The sequence below is a fragment of the Dreissena polymorpha genome, chromosome 1, assembly GCF_020536995.1.
Source record: "Dreissena polymorpha isolate Duluth1 chromosome 1, UMN_Dpol_1.0, whole genome shotgun sequence".
Taxonomy (NCBI): Eukaryota; Metazoa; Mollusca; class Bivalvia; order Myida; family Dreissenidae; genus Dreissena; species Dreissena polymorpha.
In genome coordinates this window covers 159941144-159963626 of record NC_068355.1, presented here as the reverse complement: position 1 = coordinate 159963626, position 22483 = coordinate 159941144, and the positions used below count along the sequence as shown (strand labels likewise).

Here is a 22483-nt window from a genome sequence, read left to right as displayed (position 1 = left end):
AGAAACTCTTTGACTATGAAAATAGAAAATAAACTAGTGAAATGTGATTAATTTTCAATGTTGAATAGGACTTCCATGAGACAATTTATGCTAAAAGACGTAGTGTAAGGTAAAGAAGAAATGGGCTTGTTAAATTGTAATATTGTGTATATTTAATGAAAGTATCATTTTACATTTGTTTAAAATATGTGTTCATTTTGTCGGCGGGAATGTCGTGAATGCCACGATTTTGTATATATGAAACATTGATAGTGTTATATAAATTTGCTCCGTCTGATATGTAAATAGACACTTTGCTCCGCCTGTTATGTAACAACAGATTATATGTCTTTGCTCCGTCTTTGACCTATTTATTTTGGCGGTAAAATCATATTTAGGCGGGAAAATTTTACTATGTTATATTGCTCCATATAGTACTTTTCATGTTATTCATGCTTATCTTGCTTTTCATGAGATGTAAGTTAGTTGGCGGGAAATTATTGTATAAATACCACGCCATGTGCTTAGAAGGGAGAATTAGAAAAGGCATTAAAGAAAAAGGATTGTATGTTAAAGTTTACCTTGAAAAGTTGGATTTATTATATCCTATATTATTATTGTACTGCAATGATACAGCCATCATCAGACCGATACGGGCATGTTTGCTGAATACTGATCGCAGTTTATGCCAAATCGTCGATATAGTGAAATCATTCTGTTTCATAAACTATTGTATTTTATATAGAATAATATAGAAAGTGATTGTGGTTCTAATTGGATAGTTGTGTCTAATTTTGCTGAGGAAAAGTTAAACATTTATTTACTGTTGCTATTAAATAACACAGTATAGTATTTGACCACTGATGCAATACAGTTTGTATAAATCACACCATCATTACATCATTAAGGAAAATTGAAAAAAATTCAAGGCCGTTTCCGTTGGCCAAAATCACTGTGTGGCTTGTTTGACTTGTTTGTGGTTGTGGTTACGTTGTCTGCAATCAGACCACGAAACCTTACTTACTCAGACCTTTACACCCTATCAGGGCATAGGCCACCAACAACTGCTCTCCGACGTCTCCGGTCCTGTGCTATTGTTTTCAATTTCTACCCAGTTGAAGCCTAGTATCCCAATGTCTTCAATCAGGTCCCGCCTCCAAGAGTTCTTGGGCCTTCTTCTCTTACACTTGCCCTGTGGGTTCCAACTTAGGGCCTGCCTGGTAATACTGGTGGCTGGTTTCCGGAGTGTGTGACCTATCCAGCCCCATCGTCTTTTATTGATTTGTATTTCTATAGGTCCCTGCTTGGTTTGTTGCCACAGGTCCTCATTACTGATGGTTTTTGGCCAGTGTATCCTAAGAATTCGTCTGAGGCAGTTGTTAATGAAGGTTTGGACCTTTGGTGCGGTGGTTTTGTTGTCCTCCATGTTTCCGATCCATATAATAAGACTGATTTAACAATTGAATTAAAGATCCTAAGTTTAGTGTGTGTTGATATTGCTTTGGCGTTCCATATATTTCTGAGTTGGAGGAAGACTGCTCTTGCCTTGCCGATCGTTTCTTTGACATCCGTATCTGTGCCACCATTCTTGTTCACAATGCTACCCGGGTATGTGAAAGCTTCAACCTCCTCTAGTTCCTTTCCTCCATGTGTAATTGGGCTGTTGTTGGTAGTGTTGATTTTAAGAAGCTTGGTCTTACATGTGTGTTTGCTCAATCCTATCTGAGCAGAAAGGTTTCCAGCTGCGAAGTTTTGTTTTGCATCTGTTGGTGTTGGTGTGATAGGAGTGCCTGGTCGTCCGCGAAATCTAGGTCCTCTAGCTGCGTCCACATTGTCCATTGGATTCTATTTCTTCCCAAGGAAGTATTTGTTTTCGTTATTTAATTGATTGCTAGTGGAAATAGAAACGGTGATAGGAGACAACCTTGTTTGACCCCGGTCTTCACCTGGAAGCTGTCTGTAAATTGGTTTCCATGAATGACCCTGCATGAAATTCCTTCGTAGGAGGCTTTGATTAGATTTATTATTTTGGTAGGTATTCCATAATGTGGAAGAAGTTTTCAAAGTGTTGCTCTATCTACGCTGTCAAATGCCTTTTCATAATCCACAAAATGTATGTATATAATATAGGTGAATTACACTCTATTGATTGTTCAAAACCAAGTGGCACACAGATGCACGTTCTTAATTTAACAAATAATCTCAAATGAATGTATTGGCCAACAAAAATTGTTACACATGGGCGTTTCTATAAGCGGAATATTTAAGATTAAGATAGAAATTCAGACGATTGTTTTACATTTATAAAATAAACGAAGACTTTCTAGCCAGATATATTTTGTGTTTCACAATATAAATGCAGCTGGTTTAAGAATGTGGGATGTTATTAAAATGGTCTCCATGTTATTGTTAGAAGTAATTGGGACAGAAGGTCAAGAGGTTGATCTCTTGAAATGTAATTTATAATAAAACCCGTAAAATATGTGGTAAATATTAGGCCCTGATAACATTTGAGCTTCAATAAATGCCCATGAAATAAGTGAAAATATACATAAATGAAACAACTTACTGAACCATTCACATTCAAAATAGGAGTACCGTAATTACTCTATGTTTTCGGAAACCCCTTTTATTAGCAAAAATAATTATTTTTTGTGACTCTTAATTTTCGGACACACGAGTTTTTGTCCATAATTAATGTCTCTAAGTTTTCGGCCAGTATATTTTACAGCGCTACTTTACTAAATTTCAGTCCTGTTTTCGATATCTAATGACACTTCGATCATGGGGTTTTACAACCAGATTGACAGATTAACATCATAAAACATGGCAGGTGCATGCCTGACGGAAACGGACCATAACATATGCGTTGTCAATCGGTATTAAGCAATGGTTTCGCCCGATAGCATAAGCGTTATGACAATTACCAGGGGTAGTGCCAATTAACTGTTCATTTTCTACCGCAATGGCACTACCCCTTCTCAGTAAAATAACTGTGACAAATACTAAACGCTTCAAAGTGTGATGCACCCTATTGCATGTTTTACGAACATTGAAGGTGCTAGACAACAACTATCGGAAATGATACAGGCGAGTATCGGTACAGCACATGCTCATCTTTGAACTCGTTGGTCAAAGTACAACCTTGTAGTAATTTTCTGTCAAATAAATTAAGCATTTAAAATTATTTAAAATGCAGTGCAAGCATATATAACTGTAATTTATACTATACGGCATGGTATTTTACAAGCGCGTGTTATTACCGGTAGTCGTTGATACAATTGACGCTATTTTCGAACACTTCAATTTTCGACTCTAAGTTTTCGGACTCCTGTATGTTGTGAAAATTTTTTTTATCTAAGTTTTCGGACACGATTTAAAAAAAATATTTTTAAGTGTCCGAAAACATAGAGTAATTACGGTAATCTTATTGCTTTGTGACCCATTTAATGACTCATAGGTTTCACTTGCTAATGTTAGTTTGACCAGCACTCAAACAGTTGCAAAGCAATAGGAGCATTTGTAAAACCACTATTCAGCCATTTTTCTAGTGATACTTAACGAAATTGTTGACCTTGCATGGCTGTAGACATGGCTGTAGACCTTGAGAAGGAAGGAATGTGCCCATCTCGAGATTACCCTTTCCCGCAGCAGTGTCGTCGTGAATGTGATGTCAGGACTTATGATTGAAATGTGACGACACGACTTATGATTGAAATGTGACGTCAGGACTTTTTTTATTTTCTTCTTATTTCGTTTCTTATTTTCTTCGTTATGTGATTTGTTAATATCTGCTGTAAATATGATTGACAAGGCGACTTAAATATTTGTTTGGTTCTTTCGGGGATTTTGTCATATCTGCTGTGAATATGATTGAAATGTTATGTCAGTGCTTCATTATTTGTTTGGTTCTTGATGCAATTTGGCCAAATCTGCTGTGAGTGAGATAAAAAATAAGAAACCTACAACTAGTTTAATAAATATGCACTGGCCATGATGATTGATTAACAATGTCTGACTAAAAGTATATGTGCCATTTAACTGCTGTGTTATATACTTATGTATAGATTGTATGTGATGATGTATTCCAGAGGAGGACGTGTGCACGTTGCCCCCTGGTTCAACCATGTGACAAAGAAGCTCGTGTCGCCGACTGGGGAACATTCTACTACTACAATGTGGCCAGCGGAGAATGTGTAGAGGTCCCTGGAGGAACGTGTAACAACAACCGCAATAATTTCTACACCCGTGACCAGTGCGAGGCATTCTGCAACAGGGATAGTATGTTAAAACAAACTGTTTGTGAATATTTATAATGTGACATTAATATTACATCAAGAGACTCATTTTTCGGAGAAAACCCTCGAGGTATTGTCATAGCCAGCTCGGCGTCCGTGTCGTGCTAAAACCTAAACATTGGCTCTAAAATCAAAGTGCTTCCACCTTAAACTTCATATGTAGCTGCACCTTGATGAGATCTACATGCCACACCCATTTTAGGGTCACTAGGTTAAAGATCAAGGTCACTCTTACCTCTAATATAAAACTTTTACATAGGCTCTAAAATCAAAGTGCTTCCACCTACAACTTTGAAACTTTCTATGTAGATACACCTTGATAAGTTCTACACGCCACACCCATTTTGTGGTCACTAGGTCAAAGGTCAAGGTCACTGTGACCTCTTATATAAAACTTTAACATAGGAAATTGGAAATGAAGCCTTCTTCATTTAAAGATTAATTTTATGTATTTAAAAAAAGTCTTAAATTTAATTTGATTTTGTTAGTGACTTAATAAGGGCAAATCTGCGTGTCTGAGTTGTAAAGGGTTTATAACAACACTTAACATTCAAAAACAAACCCAGTTCAACTGGTAACAGGTATTACATAAGGTGTTCAACAAAACCTGCATGTTGCAGAGGTCTGTCAGCCACTGACGTACAACTCAGAGGTGCGATGCCTTGCCTACATGGAGCGCTGGACGTACACCCCCAGCACAGACGCCTGTGAACAGTTTGTGTACGGTGGGTGTGGTGGTAGCGCCAACAGATTCGACACTCAAGTGGCATGTGAGAGGAAATGCAGGCGACAGCTTGTAACCAGGCCTGTCTCTACAACATCACAGCCTAGACAAGAAACCAGAGCTGGTGGGTTGTACCCTTTCCTTAAAATTCTGGCAAGCTTGCATATAACATTTAGATTTTTGAAATTCCAGATATTTTGGCCTCGGTCTAGGAAAATGGGGTTTAAGGCGTGTGCATAAAATTTCCGCATAGGCTTATCAAGGAAAACACTTTCCTCTTTTATCAAATTTTTAGTTTACCAAACTCCAGTCTAGGTTGAAAGTGTTGCTCCTGATTAAACTGAGCAGACACCAGCAATAGGCTTAAAATAGACTTGTTCTGTTGATTATATATATATTTAATTGTTCTCTTTATATATTTGTATTCAAATACAAACTTGTTCTCTCGCTTTCAAATATTCCTGTGCCTTTTTCAGAGGTGTGTGCTATGCCAGAAGAGGGGGGTAATTGCCTTGCGTACATCCAGAACTGGCGCTACGACAGCACAGCAGGCAATTGTGTGCAGTTTGTGTACGGCGGATGTGGAGGCAACAGCAACAACTTCAAGACGAAGGAAGAGTGTGAACGCTTCTGCAGCAGACAGGGTATGAAATATGTGGTCCAGATGGGTTGCATGCTTGTTTTAATTATACCCACACAAACGAAGTTTAGGGGGGTATATAGGAGTGAACTTGTCTGTCGGTCGGTCGGTCGGTCGGTTGGTCGGTTTGTCTGTCGGTCCGTATTAAGTGTCCCCTCTCTAATTCAAGTAGTTTTTATCCGATCTTCACCAAACTTGGTCAGAAGTTGTATCTACATGATGTCTAGGCCAAGTTCGAACATGGGCCTTGCCAGGTCAAAAACTAGGTCATGGGGTCACTTAGTGCGTTTTTAACATTCAGCATGTTGTCCGCTCTCTAATTCAAGTAGTTTTCATCCAATCTTCACCGATCTTGGTCAGAAGTTGTATCTAGATGATCTTAAGGCCAAGTTCAAACATGAGCCTTGCCGGGTCAAAAACTAGGTCACGGGTCACATCGTGTATTTTTTTACATTCAGCATGGTGTCCTCTCTCTTATTCAAGTAGTTTTCATCCGATCTTCACCAAACTTGGTCAGAAGTTTTATCTAGATGATCTGAAGGCCAAGTTTAAACATGGGCCATGCCAGATCAAAAACTAGGTCACGGGGTCACTTAGTACGTTTTACACATTGAGCATGGTGTCCGCTCTTTATTTCAAGTAGTTTAAATCCGATCTTCACCACACTTGGTCAGAAGTTGTAACTAGATGATGTGTAAGTCAAGTTTGAACATGGGCCATGCCGGGTCAAAAACTAGGTCACGGGGTCACTTTGTGTGTTTTAAACCTCACCATGTTGCCGCTCTCTAATTCAAGTAGTTTTTATCCAATCTTCACCAAAATTGGTCAGAAGTTGTATCTTGATAATGTCTAGGGCAAGTTTGAATATGGGTCATGCCGGGTCAAAAACAAGGTCACGGGGTCACTTAGTGCGTTTTAAACATCACAATGTTGTCCGCTCTCTAATTCAAGTAGTTTTCATCCAATCTTCACCAAACTTGGTCAGAAGTTGTATCTAGATGATGTCTAGGTCAAGTTTGAATATGGGTCATGCTGGGTCAAAAACTAGGTCACGGGGTATCTTAGTGCGTTTTAAACCTCACCATGTTGTCCGCTCTCTAATTCAAGTAGTTTTCATCCAATCCTCACCAAACTTACAAGTTTTATCTAAATGATCTCTAGGACAAGTTTGAACATGGGCCATTCCGGGCCTAAAACTAGGTCACGGGGTCACTTAGTGCATTTTTTAACATTCAGCACGGTGTCCGCTCTCTAATTCAAGTAGTTTAAATCCGATCTTCACCAAACTTGGTCAGAAGTGTTATGGAGATGATCTTAAGGCCAAGTTAGAACATGGGCCTTTCTGGGTCAAAAACTAGGTCAAGGGGTCACTAAGTGCGTTTTAAAAATTGAGCATGGTGTCCGCTGTTTTTTGTGAAAAGGACATGCAAAATATTATGTGTCAATGCGGCATGTGGGGGTATTCGTCATGTGTGTGACAAAGCTCTAGTTAAGCTTTAAATGTGCAGTATATCAGAGCTCTTTATAAGGTGCCTACAAGTATAAATATGCATTTTAAATACCAAATTATGATGTAGATTGAAAATTTTAGCTTATAGATATGCATTACAAATAATTCAATAAGAATTTGGCATTTGCATTTATGCCTTACATAACAAAACGAAAACAAACAGACTTCAACCATCAGACATATCTGATCCTCTATTCGCTCAGTTATGCATTGAGTTAACCATTTCCCCCATAAAAAGCAAACTGAAAATGGCTTTTTCAACAAGCATAAATCCAGAACAGCCTGCGAGTAACTCACAGTCCGTTCAGGTTTTATGCTGTTCAGTATCTAAGGCTTGGAAATGAAGCTTTTAAACTTGAATTTAGTAACAAAGGTATTAAATTAAATTTTACTATCTTAGGGACTACAAATGCGTCGAAATACGTATCTAAATGGTAAAGGGGGAAAGTCAGGTGTCTTCTGCATAACGTCAGATTATTGCTTTCCAGTTGGTATTATACCCCAAATTCACAACATATAATGATAAAGATTGCTTACAACCAAGCATTTGAGAATTTGTTGTTGACAATACTTTAAATACATTCAGTGTTTGTATACATAATTATATCCTTATATTTTTACCAAAAGTTTTATGAAATAATAAAAATAATATAGGTACGTGTATTTCGTGATGTGAACTTCCGCCATGACCTTCTCAACCATCAATACCTTAAACAAACTTACATGGGCCAGTGGTAGCAGTAGCTTACAAAAATCAAAATCCAAAGTTAACCAAACTTTTAACTAAATCTGCACAGGTAGTGCATATAACTGTATGTATCTTATGTGATTTTTCACATTAAAAGCTAATGACAACAAAACCATAATAATGCCCTGTCAGTAAACACAGTTGGTATTGTTTTAAGTATTGATATATCAAATGTGGTTGTAAAAAATGAATTGATAAGTAAAATTTCAGAATTAATTTATAAAATAGGAAGTAAGGCAAGAATTAGTACCTAGAGATATCTGGAACTCTTTTTCCGCATGATGCAGGTCATATATCTATATACTGTCCACCCTTGCTTATATTATTGCTCTGAATTATTCATGTTATAAAATTTCTTTTTTAGTGAAAATACAAATCAACAACAGTATAAATCCATGTTTTTGTTTGCAATTGATTTTTTAATGTGAATTTGTATATAGTACTATGCACACTTTGACCTCTACAGTGGTATGTCAGCGGTTTGAGGAGCCAGAGGTCAGCTGCCTGGCCAACATTCCCCGCTGGAGGTACAACCCAGACTCGAGAACTTGCGAGAACTTTGTGTACGGTGGTTGCGGCGGGAATGCCAACAATTTCAACTCTATTGAGGCGTGCGAGGGCATGTGCTTGCAGCGTGATGATGATCGTACTGCCAACAGAGACAGCAGCAACAGGGTGTCATCTTGGGAAGGTGAGAATGGGGCTCAACCGGTAGTGGCAGAGTAGATGTTATTGACATTGTTTAATGTTTGTGGTTAAAACTGATTTTAAAGTAATATTCAAAACAATGCAAATAATATTATTTTATCTAATTATTAATTATGAGTTATGTGGAAATGGTAATTTAGTCATTACATTGTAAAAACTATTTATAAATGATAAACATTTTTATATTGTCATCAGCTGCTTGACTAACAGTTTAATCTGTTGTCTAAGACTGTTTCCAGACATCAATGGTATCACATGATTGAATTGTTTTCATGGTTATTTGTCTCCTCTAGGTATTTGTCGTCTGCAAGCAGACGTTGGGCCATGCAAGAGCTCTCAGACCCGCTGGCACTACAACCCGATCACCCAACTTTGTGAGACCTTCACGTATGGCGGTTGCCTAGGTAACCACAACAACTTCGAGTCGCAGGCGCAGTGTATGACGTACTGTGATTCCTCCCGCTGGGCTCACAACGTGCGAACTGCGGCCCCCACTGCAGCCCCCACCGACCCCGAGCCTGACATTGAGGGCAGTGGGGACATCGATGAAGTCATCACTGGTGTTGGTAAGAGAATTTGCTTTTAACACTACCTCTTAGAAACAAACTTTGATGTGTTTCTAGTCCTAAAGAAAATCACATTAAATGTAAGACCTTTTTAAAAGATTTAAGTTTTAAACCTTTTATTTCCAACCCTAAGATACTCGCAGGCTGTTCTGGTTTTATTCTGTTTGCATGTAGCCATTTTCATGTTGCTTTTGAGTGGGAAAGGGTTTAATGGAGCATTTGGTTTTGTATTGTAGAATGCAATGACACCATAATTATGTGTGTCTTCTTGTACAATTGTGGCACTTGCATATTCAATGATATTGTAATCTGTTCACAGTTTTGCATAACGAATATCTTACAATTTGCTTTGGAGCAGAGGTTTATAAACAAATTGCATTTTTTGCTCAACACTTTATCAACACTTTATTTGTTGTGTTATTGCACCCGACATAACTGATTTGAATCTCATGGAAGTTTACCATAACTCTTTCCCCCCAAAAAAGCAAAGCGAAAATTGTTATGTGCAACCAGCATAAAACCAGAACAGCCTGGGTGTTACTCGCAAACTGTTCAGGTTTTATGCTTTTGCTGCTCATCAGTATCTAAGGGTTGGAAATGAAGCCTTTAAAACTCGAATCCAGTAAGAAAGGTCTTTAATTATATATAATAAATTTTGAAGGGACTACAAATTCATCAAAATACATATCTAAGGGGTAAAGGGATAATTTGGATGGTTCTGATCGACTGACCTAATTTGGTAGGTAAAGGGTCTTAACATGACCAATTTACTTTCCATTTGTTTGTGCTCAAACCAGTGATTCTAGGAAAATGAAAGTCTGTGGAAAACTATTCTAATATTTCACCTAAGATGTGTGTGCCTGGTGCAGAGAAGTGATCATGTTTTATTTGTATTCAGATGTATGTTCCTTGGACAGAGACAGTGGTTCATGCCGTTTTGCCTCTCGCAAATGGTTTTATAACCACAGAGAGGGCAAATGTGAAGAATTTGTTTATGGAGGTTGTGAAGGCAACCAGAACAGGTTTGAAAGCCGTGAAGAATGCGAAAGCCAGTGCAATCCAAGAGGTGAGTAAGAAAATGTCTTGACATTCAGGTTTATGGGGAACTTGGGCCAGTTACTAGTATTTCTGGTGCAGTTGTCATTTAAAGGATTGCACATTTTGTTTGGTGATTCTGTAAGGATTATCTTTACAACCGGTGGTTTACCATTTCATCTACCGTAATTACTCTATGTTTTCGGACACTTAAAAATAATTAATTTTGTTCGTGTTCGAAAATTTAGATACGAAAAATATTCACATAATACAGGTGTCGAAAAGTGAAGTGTCCGAAAATAGTGTCAATTGTTTCAACGACTACCGGTAATAGCACGCGCTTGTAAAATACCATGCTGTAAAGTATAAATTATATTTATAAATGTTTGCACTGCATTTTAAATAATTTTAAATGCTTAATTTATTTGACAGAAAGTTACTACAAGGTTGTACTTTGACCAATGAGTTTAAAGATAAGCATGTGATGTACCGATACTCGCTAGTATGAACCTGTAATTAACGCAATAAAAAAAAGCAAACTATGAATTCTTTGTTTGTTCATTTCCGATAGTTGTTGTCTAACACCTTCCATTGTTCAGAAACTTGCAATAGGGTGCATCACACTTTGAGGCGTTTAGTATTTGTCACAGTTATTTTACTGAGAAGGGGTTGTACCATTGCGGTAGATAACTAAACTGTTAATTGGCGCTACCCCTGATAATTGTCATAACGCTTATGCTCTCGGGCGAAACCATAGTTTAATATCAGTTTACAAGGTTATTTACCCAATGACGCAAATGTAATGGTCCGTTGCCTTCAGGCATACACCTTCCATGTTTTATGATGTTAATCTTTTGTAAAACCCAATGATCGAAGTGTCATTAGATATCGAAAACAGGACCAAAATTTTGTAAAATAGCACTGTGAAATATACTGTCCGAAAATTTAGAGACATTAATTATAGACGAAAACTCATGTGTCTGAAAATTAAGAGTCACGAAAAATAATTATTTTTGCTAAAAAAAGGGGTGTCTGAAATTTTAGTGTCCAAAAACATAGAGTAAATACGGTAGCAACAATACATCAAACTGCAACGCATGGGTAGTTTTACAGTCTTTGCTAATCTCCCCATCTTATCCATTTACACCATTCAACATTTTAACATTGACAGTTATCTTATTTGAACCCATTCAGATGAGCTGTTCAGGACCAAGGGAGGTAATCTGTGCCCATCAAGTACACAATCTGGTTTCTATACAAACTTTGTATGCTGGGTTTCAGATATCTGTATGCTTTCATCCAAGACTGGAGTCTGTCGAGCAAGTATTCCTCGCTTTTACTTCGACTACGCAGCTCAAGAATGTCGGCAGTTTGTGTACGGTGGTTGCCAAGGAAATGCTAACAATTTCGACTCAAGAGATGTGTGCATGTCACGCTGCAGCTCCTTGCTTAGAGATCGGCCTGAAGGTAAGATTCATTAACATTTATCGTACGAAAAAAAATTATTTGTCTAACTGAATTTTTATTCATTTTACAATGATCACAAAAAGATATTTAGGATGAAACGCAAGAATGGAACAAATGGTGGAGGATTTTAATTTTAAAGGTGATTTGTGTGTGTTTAAGTATACTGTTTCAGCTTTGAGCACACTGCATTAGTGTTGACCTGTTGACAGTCAATCTACAGATCACAAATCCTACCCAATATTCATGACCTACATGTATGTTCATAAACTATGACTCAGTCATATCTCAGCCTTGTACAAAACTGTCAAAAATTAGGTCACTAGGTCAAATGGAAGAAAAAAGATTGTTTTCACTGTGGATGACACATATATTGCCCAATCTTCATGATACGTTATCAGATTATATCTGGACAGTGTTTAAAATTTAATCAGGTTTAAAAACTGGTCACAAGTTTTCAACCATACCATTATTATTTGCAAAGTCCTTAAAACTAATGCAAAGCTAAGCGTTCTTGAAGCCCTATAGTGTGCCATAAAAGGAAATCTTTATTGTGACTAATTCATTTATTTGATTTAAATGGGGTTTCTTAAGACTCAGTTGTCCGCTTTTTGGCATATATAGCCTTTTGATTTAAAAATTTATAAGAAGTAATTAATATATTGCTTGTTACAGTTATTCATTTAGACTGTAAATAAGAACACACAAAAAAATCCTCTAAAGTGCTTACCAGAAAAAGTAAAATTCCCTAGGATCTTTAAAACATTTCTTTTTGAAAATTATGTATTGGTACTTGCTAAACAAAACTAAAATATCTTCATTAAAATATTTAAGTAAATTATAATATAAGTAGCATATTCAGCCTCAATTTAATCTGGATTCTGCGCTTTTAATTATAATGCCATTTTTGTTACTGCTATAATGTTAGACTAATAATTATGTAAGTTATTAACTGCAATAGTTTTCATTTTGTTATCTTTCACAATATGCTTCTATTTTCACAAGCGCGCTATGTCAATTTTAATTCTTGCTCACTTTAACATTATTTGTTCAAATTGTCAATTCAGATGTCAGTTTGTCTCGCACTGTAACACTAACAAAATGTTTTGTTCCTTTACATACAATGTGTGCATATTCTATTGTTCTTTCTATTGTGCTGTATTGTTGTGTGTTTGTGTGCTGTATTGTTGTGTGTTTGTGTGCTGTATTGTTGTGTGTTTGTGTGCTGTATTGTTGTGTGTTTGTGTGCTGTATTGTTGTGTGTTTGTGTGCTGTATTGTTGTGTGTTTGTGTGCTGTATTGTTGTGTGTTTGTGTGCTGTATTGTTGTGTGTTTGTGTGCTGTATTTTGTGTGTTTGTGTGCTGTATTGTTGTGTGTTTGTGTGCTGTATTGTTGTGTGTTTGTGTGCTGTATTGTTGTGTGTTTGTGTGCTGTATTGTTGTGTGTTTGTGTGCTGTATTGTTGTGTGTTTGTGTGCTGTATTGTTGTGTGTTTGTGTGCTGTATTGTTGTGTGTTTGTTAGCTGTATTGTTGTGTGTTTGTGTGCTGTATTGTTGTGTGTTTTTTCTGTTAACTTGTAACTACTTCTGTTCCTATATAAGCTTTGAATATCAAAGCTGTTTTTCCGTATAATATAAAATCCTATAATCATGTTAAATGGTTTTAAAATCTGCAGATACAGAGCTAAAACTTGTTGGTTAATCAATTCAATTATGTCAATATTTCAGTGAAAACAGTTACAGGCCATCATAGTTATAAGATTAATTATTAGCGGTATGTTTAAAGAAAAGTAATGGCATACAGATAAGCAAAAACTGGCACAGGAGGTAATTTGTGTTTGAGTTTCATTTTCCGAACATCTTTTCTAAATTTCCTAGCAAATTGTCATAAATATTTACACAAATGTCCCATGGAGGGTTCGTTACCAAGTTGGTTCCACTTCACTGCACAAGATGTCTGTCATAGCTAAAAACATGTCATAGTATTTTTGTTCTAATCAAACAATTTCACACAAATTTTTATTTAGTCGTCCTCTGCCATCATTATTCAAAAGATTCTGCTCCATGGCACAAAATGGCCACTTGAGTTTTAATTAAAAGGTGAACTGAAGGTTTGTATATTTAAAATATTTTCTTAAGTTCATTGCCAACCTTCATGACAATGCACAGTTCTTTAACCATGTGCAAATGGTTCTGCTTCACCGCACAAGAAGAATTCCATAGCTAAAATGGATAAGGTGCCTTGCTTGAAACCAAGTGGCACAAAGATGCACGTTCTTAATTTAACAAATAATCTCAAATGAATGTATTGGCCAACAAAAATTGTTACACATGGGCGTTGGTTTTTATAAGCTGAATATTTAAGATTAAGATCGAAATTCAGACGATTGTTTGAAATTTATAAAATAAACGAAGACTTTCTAGCCAGATACATTTTGTGTTTCACAATATAAATGCAGCTGGTTTAAGAATGTGGGATGTTATTAAAATGGTCTCCATGTTATTGTTAGAAGTAATTGGGACAGAAGGTCAAGAGGTTGATCTCTTGAAATGTCATTTCTAATAAAACCCGTAAAATATGTGGTAAATATTAGGCCCTGATAACATTTTAGCTTCAATAAATGCCCATGAAATAAGTGAAAATATACATAAATGAAACAACTTACTGAACCATTCACATTCAAATAGGAGTAATCTTATTGCTTTGTGACCCATTTAGTGACTCGTAGGTTTCACTTGCTAATGTTAGTTTGACCAGCACTCAAACAGTTGCAAAGCAATAGGAGCATTTGTAAAACCACTATTCAGCCATTTTTCTAGTGATACTTAACAAAATTGTTGACCTTGCATGGCTGTAGACCTTGAGAAGGAAGGAATGTGCCCATCTCGAGATTACCCTTTCCCGCAGCAGTGTCGTCGTGAATGTAACAGGGACTTGCAATGTCCGGGAAACAAAAAATGCTGCGCTCTTGGTTGCAGTGTTTTGTGTATTGAGCCTGCCATCAGTGTTCGCCCAATACGTAAGGGTTTTCATGTACCATGCCAGCATTAATCAGCAATATTTGACCTGCCTTAGTAGCAGCTTCCAGCTTTGCTTAAGATATTTTGCGCTTTGTTTGGCATGCCTATACGGGATAAAACAGATCAAGATTGTATTTAGTTGTAGTCTTAAATATTACTGTTACTTATTGAAGAAATATCCAAATATTGCATTAGCAGTAGCAAGATTAAACATAAAATTAGCATATTAACATGAATTTATTGTATTTTTTACATTAACCTCGTAAATCAAATGTTTTTCAGACTTCCTAAATTAAAACATGATGCCAAAGAAGTTATCACACGTAGCATGTAATAATCCTGCAGTCCAAACATAATGATACTTGAATCAGTCTGCGCGCCTATATTATTGTATCAATTTGTCCAAGTCTTCACTACCACAGAAGGTGCGTGACCGTTATTCTACAATATATCACAGTCCACCACCGAAAACCCAGTGTATTCATGTGTACACAGTTACACTTATAAGTTCATTTAGCCTGGATGTTCCATTTTTTATGCTGTGTTTCACATACAATATGATAATTTATATGAGCAGCAGTCTGTGAAAAAGGAGGTTTAATGCAAGTGCATAAAGTGTCGTCCCAGATTAGTCTGTGATATCTGCACGGGCTAATCAGGGACAACACTTTCCGCCTTAACTTGATTTTTGCTAAGAAAATACTTTTTTTAAACGAAAAATAACAACAGAAAGTATCATCCCTGATTAGCCTGTGCAGACTGCACAGGCTAATCTGGGATGACATTTAACGCACATGCATTAAACCCCCTTTTCACAGGGTGCGGCTCATATCTGGTAGATAATGTGCCTATCTTGATTTTATTCACGACATAATTTAGTGCTTGTAATTTTTTGCTGTTACCAATAATCAACTTGCAAAGTCTACAAAAGTGTATTGATTGTACATAACAAATAAAAGCTGGAAAGAGCATCTTTACTGACAATTCGTTCTAGCTTTTGTAAATCAATTACGTTAATTATGTAGGAGTACTGGGTCGCCATCTGGATCCACACATACTTAAAATTTTAAAAATACACATACATGTATTTACGTTGTCGTTGAATGTTGTATTGGCCTTGTCGTCGTGTCATTCCATTTGTGGTTAACGCTTTATATTTATTTTATATTAACAATCGGTCATCTGTAATACATCTTTAAAGTGTTAAGTTGCGAAGTAAATGTAAAGTTCGGTATGCTTTAAGTTTTAAAAAAGAGTTTATGATAACGAATTTTTTCAGCGAATTTGTATTTCAATTGGTAACATTATTTTAACATTGGAGTATATATATATATATATATATATATAGCAATAATAATTATGTTTTCGTTGTCTAAAAGATCTGTGCTCTTCTATTTCACTGCTCTCAGAAGTGATTCGGCTTGCTCACGACAAAACACCCGGTAATAACCATTTGCGCTTTATCCGATCGGTTCGGTTTGAGATAAAGGTAGCCAACCATAATAGTGTTTGCTTTTGGTGATACATAGTTGTCGTTCTTATCAAATACTACTTATTTGGTTGATCAATGACATACACAATAAATGCGTAGGTGTACAAACTTTATTTATTTTTAACTACAATTGCACTCAATGAAAGGAAATCGATTTGTTTTTTAAGCAGAGTTGAGGACCTCGTCTATTGAATATACATGTACGACAAAAGTATGATTATGTGTGTATAAACCTTGACTGAAATAATCAACGAAGTATTGTATGCATCATACTGGTATTCATGATCATAACAATAATCATTATTATCCTCAGCGTCATTATAATCAGAGATATGAGAGCTATCATCATAAAAATCACCATTATCATCATCACCAGTTTCACCATTTACTCCTCCTCCTCCTCCTCCTCCTCCTCCTCATCATCATCATCATTATCGTCGTCATCGTCATCATCATCATCATCATCTTCATCATAATCATTATCATCATTATCATCGCCATCATCATCATCATCATCATCATCGTCATCGCCATCATCATCATCATCATCATTATCATCATCATTATCATCATTATCAACAACAACAACAACAACACAATCACCACCGCCATTATTAGCATCACTATCACCGTAATCATCACCTCAATCATTATCACTTTCATTGTTTTCATCCTCGTCCTCGCCTTCACTGCAGGTATCGAGTTGGAGGTGATTGATGGATGTGCAGTAAACAACGGCGGCTGTCACCACCACTGCGTCTACAGGAACGGGCAGACCACGTGCACGTGTAGACGGGGATACGTGCTCAAGGTTATTATCATATCATGCACTCTCTTTATATTTACACATGGCAGCAAAACTGCGCATTTGCATACACTTATCTGTGAAAATAGCCATCATCAAAGGTATAAATAAGGCGGTAAACAGATATTCATGTATGTATTAGATATTTTGACGATTCTTTGATATTGAGCGACAGTACAAGGGAGTTAATATATTACATGAAACTTTTAATGAGATGGGTAATAGATCTGGAAAAGAGTTACGCTCCTTTTATTAGTACTCTCTTTACGCAGGTAGATGGTTCACTTAGAAAATAAATACACAGTAAAAACTGTTTAATTTGGATATTCAAGGAATATTGAAGCTAAGATCCGTAGCTATGTGGCGATCAGCTGTCCGTCCCTCGGTACGCCTTTGGACTTTTAAATAAATAAGTGTATATGTTTTGGAAATCACTGAATAAACACGTTTTCAAAGCTCATACACCGAAACTTTAATAAAACTTTTAAAAAAGTAAAATTGCCAAGTATCTCCTCTGTCCGCCAATTTTCGCCATATGCATATAGTGTGTGTGTGCTTGTGTCGGCAGATTGACAACAAGACATGCGAAGATATTGACGAATGCGCCACTAGAGAGGCGTGCTGTCCACACAGCTGTCACAACGAGCAAGGCGGTTACACGTGCAGCTGCAGGGAGGGATTCCTACCCAACCCCCGGGACAGCTGTATATGTGAAGGTCAGGGTACACAGTAATTTTCAAAAATACGATGTCCCTATGTGCTTATATTGTTTTACACATATCATAATGTGTTTATAAATTTCAATTATCATAATTTCACAGTATGTAATGTGTGTATGTGTTTTGTTATTTTTGCTTTTGCCTGAATAAAGATAACACAACTGATCGCAAATCTCTCTTTTAAAACCACACCTGTGTGTTAATAAAGTGTCATTTTTTATAATACCATTGTTAGTGTTGTCTTTATACTGGCAATATTCCCCTTTTGTTGTTGTGATTTGGTGTTTGTTGTTGGTGTTGATATTGTCACGTTCGACACCAGACCTGCGCGGTCAGACGCGACGCCCGACGACATTTCTGTATTTATCTGTATGTTTTAAACATATACCTAGATGTTTTTTATATTTAACTCTGCTGCATGTTTTTATTTTTTGAAAAATAGAGGTTCAAAGAAGCCTGTTAAATACATTTCTATGGAACATTTTTAATTAATTTACTTATTATTTTGTTCACTTGCTCAGAATGAAGCAACATGCTGGTTTGTTATGCTACAGGCTTGATTTTTGCGTTAGTTTCTTAATGTGACCTGCATGTTACAAAAAAATATGTTTCTTTTGTTTTCTTACTTTTATTCTTGTTAAAACCCATCATTGGGCATTCATACGTTGAAGGCTCATGAGTTATTTCAAAGGTAACATACATGATCTCAAAAGCTTTATACTTGAAAGACAATACAACAGTTACTGGTTTCAATGTTTCAGAGCCAAAAGTGAAGGCTGGATATTGTCCACCGCGGACTGACTGGAAGGGACTGCTAGGTGCATGTGCACCAGCTTGTTCTGATGACTCCAGTTGCCCGGGACAACAAAAGTGTTGCCATCATGGATGTGGTGTCAGATGTGTAGATGCTCTGGGTAGGTGAACGTATGAGTCTCAAACATTCATGCTTCATAAGTCTGGCTTATAAAATGTTGATTATGTTTAAATAAGTTAGGTTTCAAATTTATACATGTATACCAAGGTGTTATCCATTTAAAATCTTTTTTTTTAAGCTGGCTTACTCAGAGTAGCTTTACCATGTTGCATTTAAAAGAATAAAAATACAGAATAACAATCACTAAATTATAAGAACGCATAAGGCACAATTGATGAAGTCAAAACTAACATAGGCTGTTTTTATGCATAGATGAAGAGCCATAAAAGATGCAAGCACCTGTGCGAATCGAGGTGACCGTCAAGGGACCGAACTCTGTCAAGGTCAGGTGGTATGACCCGACTCTGGCCGCAGATCAGCTCATCAGAGACCGTCGCTACTACACCGTTCGGTACCACTCGTTCTCCATCGGCCAGTACGTGTATGTGAATGTTACTGACATGCCAGCACGCATCGAAAACCTCCGAGCCGCCACGGACTACAAGTTTACAGTGCGTGTGAATGATCCGCCCTACCTGTCGGAATGGAGCGAGGAGGAGCAGGCTACAACAGCATCACAGTGTACGCTTAATTTGCTTTCTGCTTAAACAGTTGATAATTTTTGTTGATTAAACACTATTCATATTTGTCACAATATGTTGTTCCAAGTGGTTGGGTTTGGTGGTAACACTTTATTAACTGGGAACTGTATCAGTTTTTGGGCTAATTTTGTTTCACCACTAGCCCTTCAGGCTATTCAGGGAGATTTTTCATGACCCAAATTACATTTCATCAGCCCAAATTGATTACTTAAGTGTTATTATTTTTTTTAGAGAAATTAAAAAGAGCACCAATATTTATGAATCCAATAAACAACAATCGATGCATACCATTTTACCTTTTTTTTCTTAAGACTACATTAACTTTATTTACCTATGATTGCAAATTGACTTATTTCAATACATAGGATTTTAATCTGAATACTGTTATTTACATCAACTCCCCCTGTCTCCTGTTTTAGACATAACAAAGGCCGGCGAGTGCCCTGCTGTTGATGACGACACTGCGGGGATCTGTGTGGAGGAGTGCAGGGCAGATGGCGACTGTGATGGTGCAGAGAAATGCTGCAGCAATGGGTGCGGAAAGACTTGTATGCGACCTACAGGTGCGTACTTGTCACTGGCTGATTGCCCATGAAGTCCAAGATTAATCATGTTTAACTGATTGAAGGTGTGACGATGATGCTGTGAAATAATTAATGGACAACAATGTTAAATGAATTTGAACTTAATTGTACACGTCACTTTAACATTTTGCCAAAGTGTTTGCTTGATGTACTGATTTGTGGTCTTCTCATTTGTTTAATAAATATTATATATATTGATATTGACGCCATATTAAATATTAGTCCATGTTTAATTAGATCACCCGTTTCTAAATGAATACATAAAATTAAACAAGGATTAAAAAGTTTTATCTGGGGCGACAATTTTCATTTTTATGGAATTTTTCATTTAAAGGAATTGTTTTGTCACTAATTAGCTTGCGTAGACTGTACAGGCTGATCTATGACGACACTTTATTCTCATTCATTAAGCGCTACTTTCCCAAAGAACATCTCAAGACATTTATATTTGTAAAAATACAACTTCCTATTCGTATCATTAATATAACTAATGTATGCTATGACTAAGACACGTTTGATAGCATGTAAGTCATTAAAAAAATAATGAAGCATTAAAGTCATAACCAAAAAAAATGACAAGTTTATACCATAATTTTGTCAAGGTTTTGAACATTGGCTCTAAAATCAAAGTGCTTCAACCTACAACTTTGAAACTTCATATGTAGCTGCACCTTGATGTGTTCTACATGCCTCACCCATTTTTGGGTCACTAGGTCAAAGGTCACTTTGACCTCTAAAAAAAATCAAAAAAATCTGTCAAGCTTTTATTTATTCAAAAATGCGGCCGCAGCCGAGCGTGGCACCCGTTATACGGTGCTCTTGTTTCATCTATATATTTTTGTAGGCTATGATGTCTGCAGCCTTTTGAAGGACTAATAAAACATTATGGTGTTTGTACCAAATATATTTTATTGAAATCTCTATTTGTTGCAGGCTATGATGTGTGCAGCCTGTTGAAGGACCCGGGTTCCTGCGGTAACTGGACGGTACGCTGGTACTACAACAGGGAGGAGGCTCAGTGTGACCGCTTCTGGTTCAGCCAGTGTGGCGGTAATGATAACAGCTTCATGACGGAGGCAGAGTGCTTGAACAGATGTGTGGGTGAGTATTGGGTGGGAATGTGGGTGGGTGCTGTAATCCCTTAACCTCTCAGAATCGCACTTTGACACATTTGAAGTCCTTTAGAAAATCAAATTAAATTTAAGTCCTTTCTTAATATATTTAAGTTTGAAAGGCTTCATTTCCAACTCTTATATACTAATGAGAATCAAACAGCATAAAACCTGAACAGACTGTGAGTTACTCGCAAACTGTTCTGGTTTTATGCTATTTGCTGATAGCCATTTCACTTTGCTTCTGAGTGGGATAGGGTTATACAACAGTGTTACTTGAGGAAATTGTATTATATATGGAGTTGTTTTTATTAGATGATTTAGTTTGTTAAGTGCAAACAGTAGCCTTATGTTTAAAACCAGTAATGTTTAATATTTATAAGACTTCTTCATTGCCATTTTTTTAATAAATTATGTATGGCTTAAATTGCTTTTAAAATGGGTTGTACTTATTTTGTAGTAATAAAGGTGGTCTCACTGCTCCCATTCTTTGCTGCTCCCAATAGGTGTAGAATGCTTTCAAAATCAACAGTATTTCTCCTTTAAGCGTAAAACAAATAACGTACCTTTACAAAGCATCATTGGGCAAAAGGTTGTTCCTTCTTCTGAAGAACCAAATGAATTGTTATTCACCGGGTGGTGCGGTAGTCGAGTTGTGTGGTGCGGTAGTCGAGTGGTAACACACTGGTCTACCATTCCAGAGGTCCCCGGTTCAATTCCTGACCGGGGCACTTGGCATTTCAGAAATGCTTCAAGTGTTTCCCACCCAACTAGAGATGTACTGGTATGAAACCCAGGTAATTCTCGCGTGTATCGGTTCTATACACTGAGCACGTAGCACCAAGGAATCTATTCGTAAAGAGCTAGGATATCGCAACCGGAATCCTTGTATCTCAATACCGTCTCTTCTGCTTGCTGTCTCTTCAGCAATAAACAAAGCACCCCATTGGAAATAAGAGCTTGCACTTTCATGGGTTATCCTTGACTGCAAGGTCAAAAGAAATACATACATAAAAATGCATCTCTCTGGATCCAAGAAACCCTCTGCTGGGTTACATGGCACTAATACCCCATGGTCTACAAAGAAGGAAGTGCTTAACCCTTTACCATTCACATACGTATTTCGACGCATTTGTAGTGCCTCAGAAAGTTAAATTTAATTAAAGACCTTTCTTACTAGATTCAAATTTTTAAAGGTTTCATTGCCAACCCTTAGATACTGATGAGCAGCAAACAGCATAAAACATGAACATACTGCGAGTTACTCGCAAGCTGTTCTGGTTTTATGCTGTTTGCACATATCAATTTTCAGTGTGCTTCTGAGCGGGAAAGGGTTAAGACGTATTAAAATGTGCCTCGTTTTGGAAAATCTAAGCTTAATGCCTGTGCGTAAAGTTACATCTCAGATTAGCCTGATCAGTTGACACAGGCTGATCAGGGAAGACTCTTTCCTTATAATCTGAATTTGTGTTTGGTACAGACTTCCTTTACACGAAACAATACATAAAAGCTAAACGTGTCGTCCATTATATGCGTGTTAAGACTTCTCATGCTATTCTGTGT

The 22483-nt window shown here is 36.9% G+C and overlaps 2 protein-coding genes across 2 annotated transcripts; both read left to right on the top strand.

The window, feature by feature from the left end:
* The first annotated feature begins 3570 nt into the window (after positions 1–3570).
* On the top strand, positions 3571–19047 carry LOC127862072 (papilin-like). Its single transcript, XM_052401050.1, has 11 exons — positions 3571–3651; positions 4071–4260; positions 4898–5125; positions 5478–5645; positions 8366–8590; positions 8901–9173; positions 10072–10239; positions 11490–11675; positions 14531–14692; positions 18471–18623; positions 18896–19047. Exons 1-11 carry the CDS (start codon positions 3571–3573, stop codon positions 18907–18909), a joined length of 1848 nt encoding a protein of 615 aa, XP_052257010.1. The 3' UTR covers positions 18910–19047.
* On the top strand, positions 18913–20953 carry LOC127862020 (WAP four-disulfide core domain protein 8-like). Its single transcript, XM_052400939.1, has 3 exons — positions 18913–19204; positions 19644–19787; positions 20742–20953. The coding sequence occupies exons 1-3, from the start codon at positions 18913–18915 to the stop codon at positions 20951–20953; spliced, it is 648 nt and encodes a 215-aa protein (XP_052256899.1).
* Positions 20954–22483: the final 1530 nt, after the last annotated feature.